At 38.6% G+C, this 7,260-nt stretch overlaps 1 protein-coding gene across 1 annotated transcript; it reads left to right on the top strand.

Moving 5' to 3' along the window:
- Positions 1–2,274: 2,274 nt before the first annotated feature.
- On the top strand, positions 2,275–5,580 carry LOC144665534 (melatonin receptor type 1A-like). The gene has a single exon (XM_078526770.1). The coding sequence runs from the start codon at positions 2,525–2,527 to the stop codon at positions 3,722–3,724; it is 1,200 nt and encodes a 399-aa protein (XP_078382896.1). The 5' UTR covers positions 2,275–2,524; the 3' UTR covers positions 3,725–5,580.
- Positions 5,581–7,260: the final 1,680 nt, after the last annotated feature.

Raw genomic sequence — 7,260 nt, forward strand, 5'->3', positions numbered from 1 at the left:
TGGCCGAGAACTGGGCCCCATACTGTACTTTGCCCCGTAAGCTTTTTTCTCTGTCCTTCCGCCGAAGCAAAAAAACACAACCTGATTACACATTAACCCAAAAGTCGACCAAGTGTGCCTGCAACGATTTCCTGTCAAAACTAAAATGAAAACCATTGCGGTATGCGTCACCCGTAGCGGTTTTGTAGCAACCCCAAGCTATCCCCGTCTTTTTGGCCGCGCCAGGAGACTACGCTCTAGGACGACCAAAGGGTAAACTATAAATCGGCCACGCCCGATTAATAAATATATGGCATGCCATACTGTTCTGGAAATGCGTCGAAAAGTTGGCTTTTTGTCAGCAGTCGTAAGAACGGAAAACATACAAACAAACGGGGCTGTTTCTATTCAGAAACGCGATGATATACGACACAACATAAAACCCAAAGCATGCAGATTGAATTTCCCGCCATCAATGCTTTAAATATGGCGGACGACAAATGAAATTCTGCAAGGAAATTAGGGACCAGTCTTCAACCGCTTGCCAGAAGCGTTAAAGCCATTGTTGTGTTGATTTGTGTAGGAAATAAGAGCCGAATTTCTTGCGATACACGTGCTGAAAATCGACAGCAAGCTGTGTAAAGCTACCGTTTTTGGCTTCATTCTGGTTGGCATATTAAAGGACTGCACTTCACGACTATGGCGTAGTGCATCTTCGTTTTCGTATTTGTTAAGCTCGTCTTTCGCTTCAGTGAGGTTCAAATTTTGCGGTCGGAAGATTAGATATTTTCTCAAGCAAATGTTAAAAATGACTTTATCTGCCTTCGTTTCAACGTTTTTCAGAAAATGCTCTTTAAGTTGGTCATTCTTATGCCGACGAAGAAGTCATCAAGAAAGGTCCAAACATCATCGTCCGCAACTCATTTCATCGTTAGCCAATCGCAGGCAGCAGAACTAAAACCGCACTCAGAGAGACAACCAAATGCCAAACGGGAAGAACATTTTGAATAGTTTAAACTCGAACTGCTACTATGCACCTATACGAGTAAAGATGCTTGTGAAGAAAAAAAAAACTTTTAGTCGTCATCGCTTAACCCTATTCAGACCGGGCATTTTTAGACCTTCTGGGTCCAGGGGGGGGGGGGGGGCTTTGACACCCCCCATCCCCCTCTAGGTTACTTCCAGAATTTTTAAGCAATCACAATGAAACTTATAGGATGTATAGTATGTCCAAAGATCTATCTTTTAATATACGCCAAGGGTGATTATGACGTCACACTACGTGACAATTACATCATGATGTCAAAACAGCCGCTATCCTGGATCCGTCATCTTGGATTTCAAAATTTTTCCAAAACGCCAACAAACCACCATAAATTGCTGCAAAGTACTCAAATCAACAAAACTGAGCTTATAAACCGTGAAAGGTAAAAATGATTGTTTTAAAGTTAATTTTCATTGAGAGAAACACGAAAATTACAAATTTGGGAAAACATGCCTGTCAAAATGCCATTGCCATGATGATGTCAAGTTCCTGACACAACAACCTATCCTGCTAAACTATTCGCAGATAACTTCTAGAAAAACGCGCAAAAATTGGCAGCGTTTGGTTGAATCTTGAAAAAGTTATAGGCGTTCAAAGTCAGCGCGGGCCTCAAAAGACCCCCCCCCCCCCCCCCTAGTCTGGATAGGGTAAATATTTGGTAAAAGTCATAGTATATGATGATATACTTAAACTTTTTTTCAAGAAAGATTTAGTCTACTTGTGATAGTTCCCTAACATTACTATCGAAACACGTCGTGAAAGTATTGATTTTATTATCTGTTTCAGTGACAGCGTTTTGAAGTTGAACCTTTTCGCCAATTCGCTAACATTCACATTGTTTTGTCATTTCAAGCTAAATATATCAGCCTTAAAACATTGATATGTTTAATGGTCTAGTAGCTGAGACAACAATTTACCAAATGGTTCTGTGAAATATCTTATTTATTTCAGTCTTTTTTTTTTTTTGAAGACAAGCATCGCCTTCCGCAGTCGTTCAGTTATTTTGGAACAAATTGAAGAAATATTGAATTTGTTAAGTGCGAAAGGTAGCTAATCGTGTTTATTTTGTACTAAGTGCACCGCCATGTAAAATGTTGTCGTTATATCGATAGCGTAAGTTAATGCTTAAAATATAGAGTCTGGGGAATAGCAGTTTCCGATATTAATGAAAAAAAAAATAATAATAAAAGGAAAAAATTATTTTCCTTGCTTTCCATAAAAAAGTATTTAATAAGGTGCATTTATGACGAGCTTCGCCAAGTTAATAATTTATTTATATCCCAATGGACCGAAAAGATTCAAGAAAAGAAAACAATATGAGTGAATGCAGCTTAAAGGAAGCTTTTTGCTTTCAATTAGATGAATATGCTCTATGGGTGGCAAGTATGAATTTATTTGTGGATATATACTGAAAGTGGCCCTTTATTGGATAGCTAAAACTCGCAGATAAATGTGTCATGCAGAACTGACGTTTATATTTAAATATTGATATGGTTGCCGATGATTATATTCATATCCGCGCTTGGAAACTTTGTTAGCTCAAATAAGGAAGTAGACAGACAAAGGTTTACTTCCTCGCGGAATACAGCTAAAATGACGGACGCTCTAGATGTCAGGGCAAGAGGTCTCCCATTAACAATCGTGGAAGTCAGTTCTTTGGTAATCTTAAACGTTTTGTCTCTTACGGGGAACACGTTGGTTTGCATTTCAGTTTACAAGAACGCAAGACTCCGAACAACTACAAACTTATACATAATTGCTTTAGCAGTGAGTGATTTGCTTTCCGCTGTTTTTGTCATGCCGATTGGAACGGCTGTGTTGATAGCTGGCAAGTGGAACTTTGGTTTTATAGTTTGCCAGCTTCACGCCTTTTTTAGCTTGTTTGTCATCTACGTTTCGCCTGTAACTATGGGACTGACTGCCGTAAACAGGTATGCGAGAATGTGCAAGTCAGACGAACAATACAAGAAATGGTTTTCAGTGGCAAAGTCTCGGGCCCTGCTTTCCGTCGTGTGGCTATTTGTTACGTGTTACAATCTCGTTCCGCGTTTCGCCGGTCTGCAAGCTTACGAGTTCGTACCTGGGTACGCACAGTGTACAATCGCTCATCTTAGCGAAAGTGGCAAAATGATCCATTACGGGATCGTGGTGACACTTTTCTTTCTGTTACCGTTGATAGCAACCATAATCAGTTACACAAAAGTTGCGAAAATGATTCGACAGCACAACGTGGGTGCATCTTTGACAATTCAGAGGCGCGCGAGAAGCTCGTCTATCAGTGCACACGAGATCAAATTAAGTAAGTCGCTCTTTGCGGTTGTATTTGCGTTCATGATCTGTTGGATTCCTTTTTGGGTCATCGTCATTTTGAGACGCTTTCGGATTGTCTCAAAAATGCCACGAAACATTGAATTACTCTGCATGTTTCTGCTCTATTTTTCCAATACAATTATTCCGTTTATATACGCCGGAATGAATCACCTGTTCAAAAAAGAATTTCGAAAGATTTTATTCTGTGAAAAAAGGCGTAAAGTTGACGTTTTGTCTGGAGTGGTGAGATCAGAAGAAGTTGAGACACGCAGTGCAGCATTTTTCAGAAACGACGGGAAGCGACGACAAGACAACTTCCATACTGAGGCCGAGATAAACAATCACCAAAGGAGCAACAATGATCAAGTAGAGGGAAATTTTGAACATTAAAACTAGCCACACTTACAGCTTATACGAGTGAAGCTGTTTTCTCAGTACAAACGCATAACCAGAGACGTAATGTGGACTTGCAGATGTTATAAACTTCTACTGAGAGCTCTTGCCTGACGATCGCGAGCAGCTGTTGTTAGTTAATTGATGAATTTTGTTAAATGTGGATCATTGGAGTTTGAGACGTATGGCGCCTTTATTTACAATCAGGATAATCATTTCTAAGAATTGTTAAGAATCTCGTTAATCAATATGCTGAAAAGGAACTCGCTTTTGTTTTCTATTAATGCGCTCCACGGGTGAATTCATCCCTTTTAAATTACTGAGAAATATACTGAAGTAGATAGCTTCACTCGAGGATGAATATATCATGTGATACTCTTTTGTCAAAAATGCGTTAAGTTGGCAGCTAGGAGCTCGTAGCCACATAATCAATTAAAAAAAAGAAACACAGTGTTAATATGGTTGTTCAGAAAAGCGATGAGCGGTAACAGAGCAACCATTAGACACAGGCAGATAAACAGTCATCAAAGAAGCAAGAATGTTTAAAACTATTTAAACTCGTCGCAATAAGTTCGTATATAAATATAACTGTTCTGAAGGGAAATACTTTTTACGATCCAGCTTTCTTGGATTTTCAGTAGATATGTACAGAGCTTGTGCATAAAGAAGGAAAGAGAACTGCCTTGAATACTTTAGTGACAGGTGTTGCATATGTGTACTGCGGCCTTCAATAACACGGGAACTCTGCTCAATAAAAAGTTATGTTTTTACTGTTGTCAATTGAATTTTCAAAGCGCACCTGACTATGAGGCTGCCGCTTTTGATTGATTTCTGTTTTTTTTTAAGATCGTTTCTGGGTTTCCCCATAATTATGGTTCGCCAGCGAAAGAAGCAATCAGAGCTCGCGCATTATTGAAAGGTGCTGCATTTTTTTTTAAGTCATCTTCTGTGGCCTTCTCTGCAAACGAAGCTAGACGAAATGAAAAAAAAATTAAAGATTAGAACTAGAAAACGTTAACGATTTTACTTATAATTACCAGCCGTCTCTCATATTGATGAAAGAGGTATTTATTGGGAATTTTTAAATTGAATGGAAATTCTTGACTGCAGGGCCGGTTTTGAGATGAATCATTGGAGCATAGGAGACACTTTGGCTCGTTTTCGTTTTTTGTTTTTTGGGCGCAGTGCGTCTGTGCTCATCGCGTGGGTGTAATTAGGAAAAAACGTCACGATTCTATACGCTCTCAAGATGAAATTATCATTGCAAATCTGAGAAATGGTTTCCGAAGTGAAAATTACCTTGGCAGTAAATAAATTAAAAATCCTCCAAGATAATGTTTCGTTGTGAAAAAGGTATGAAACTTTGCAAAAGTTTACACATGCACTGTAACAATCATAGCGCATCGCAATTAATATTTGAGGCAAAATTGGGCGACGTGATGTGACAAGCGTCACAGCGCAAATGTTTAGTGGTGTGTGGGTGGGTGAAAAAAGAAAGAAAAAACTGCTTACCACTCCAAAAGGAGTGAGCGTTAGAATTTTTGCTGTTCCTACCTTTAACTTAGTCAACCTTTAGTCTACCTTTAAATCCAAGCAGGTGCTGGCTGAATGACGTGTGATTGACTGCAACTATAACTATAAAAAGGGAATGGAGTTTTGTCAGAATCCTTCAATATAATTAAGTATTTGGTACTACAACTTAACAGGTCTCCTCCTCTTCCTTCTCTGCCGCCATAATATTGTTGTTTAACTCCCACCACAATCACCCCACCACCACAATTCCATTAACAATTAAAAAAGGCGCAAGTTCGTAAAATTGAAACGTTTTCGATCCTAGGTCATCATCGGTGATATTAAAATGATCATTCACATTTAATGTTGGTTTTGTGTTGGTTTGTTATTACCGAGGGGAACAGTTTTGCGATAAACAGTGTACCTGTTTGTTCAATGATGGTTTCTTGCATGCAATCAACAGGCCTTCCATATTTTGCGTCGAAAAGTTGTTTTTTTTTCGTTAACGCAATATTCCATTTGTATAAGTGTTTGGATTTTTTGCAAGGTGGCGGACTGGCTCCCAGTTATGGGTCTCATTCTCGTGCTTTGCTTTTCGCACTGTGAAATTACGTTTTGTTTCGCCAATGTAAGCTTCGCCACATTTGCGTTTGTTTATGAAACGTTAACTTAGCTTCTTGTTGCCCTGGGAGTAGGGTTACTTGATTAATATTTCTTTCTCTCCTCAAACATAAATTCTGGTATTACCCTCCTCTCCTTTCCAGTTTGCTTGCGAAAATTGCTGACTGTGACTTGAATGAAACGCTTAGGATATCCTGATTTGAGGTAGATTTCGGTGATTTCTTTAATGTCAGACTCAAGATCGGTTGATATCTGCTTTGCTTCTTTAAGGGCCCCGGTGATGCTGTCTCTTTTCCAATTTGTTGGTACTTGGAATGTCCAGTGAGTTGGGAACGTGTCTAGTTTACCAAGACCGAAAATTCCACCCCCATTTAAATCGTAAAGCAGGAAGTTTTTTAATTTTTTTTTTTCAGCAAACATTACTCCACTTTTCCTTTGTATAAAATATTTTTATTTTTTTTTTTTTTTTTTTTCCCCCCCCCCCTTTTCCTTTTTTTTTTCTTCTTTTTTTTTTTACTTTTTTTTTTTTTTTTTTTTTTTTTTTTCTCTTCTCTTTTCTCTCCCCCTCCCCCCGCTTTTTTTTTTTTTTTCTCCCCCCTCCCCCCCCCCCCCCTCCCCCATCCCACCCAAAACAAAAAAAAAAAAAATTTATAAAAAAAGAGAAATATGAGAAAAAAAAAAAAAAAAAAATAAAAAAAAAATTATTTTTTTAATATAAAAATGTATATATTATAAAAAAAAAAAAAAAAAAACAACAATCTTTATATTAAAAATAAAAATTTTATTTTTTTTTTTTTTTTTTTTTTTTTAAATACTAACAAACCCGGCGTGTGTACGTTAATACCAGTGCGAGTCACGCTAAGTAGGTATGCTCTGCAACGCCGTTGCAGAGCATACCAACAACACCGGACACTGCCCGCTTTGGAATGAGGTAAAGTTTATTGATCGTGACTCGCACTGGTACACACGCCGGGTCAAAGAGGCGATTCACATAAGACTTCACCCTAATAATATCAACAGGGACAGTGGAATTGAAATTCCTGAAGCATGGATGCCCACGATCAAAAAACACAACAACAGGAGAACTGTACGACTGCGGACCGCCGAGGGAGCAACAGTACACCATCATGCAGAACACTGAGGATCGAAATGCACCAACCAGAGCTGTTGAAAACCAACCAATCACAGCGCAGCCGGGTGCTTTATAAGCTAACGCACAACCAGTCGACCTTATCGCCTGATGAAGACTAGCAGTATGCAGTCGAAACGTTGCGATCTCCATCACACGTGACTACGTCGTGAGACAAACGAAATAATACTTTATTATTAAGTTTGATATCATTTTTAATAAACTTTTCAACATGTGATAAGACACTTCCTCGGAAAGTACAACAAAACAA

This window comes from Oculina patagonica, chromosome 9 (assembly GCF_052425735.1).
Source record: "Oculina patagonica isolate OP01 chromosome 9, crgOcupat, whole genome shotgun sequence".
NCBI lineage: Eukaryota > Metazoa > Cnidaria > Anthozoa > Scleractinia > Oculinidae > Oculina > Oculina patagonica.

Coding starts and splice junctions, on each gene's coding strand:
- LOC144665534 (XM_078526770.1), top strand. CDS start 2,525: ATGATTATATTCATATCCGCGCTTGGAAACTTTGTTAGCTCAAATAAG.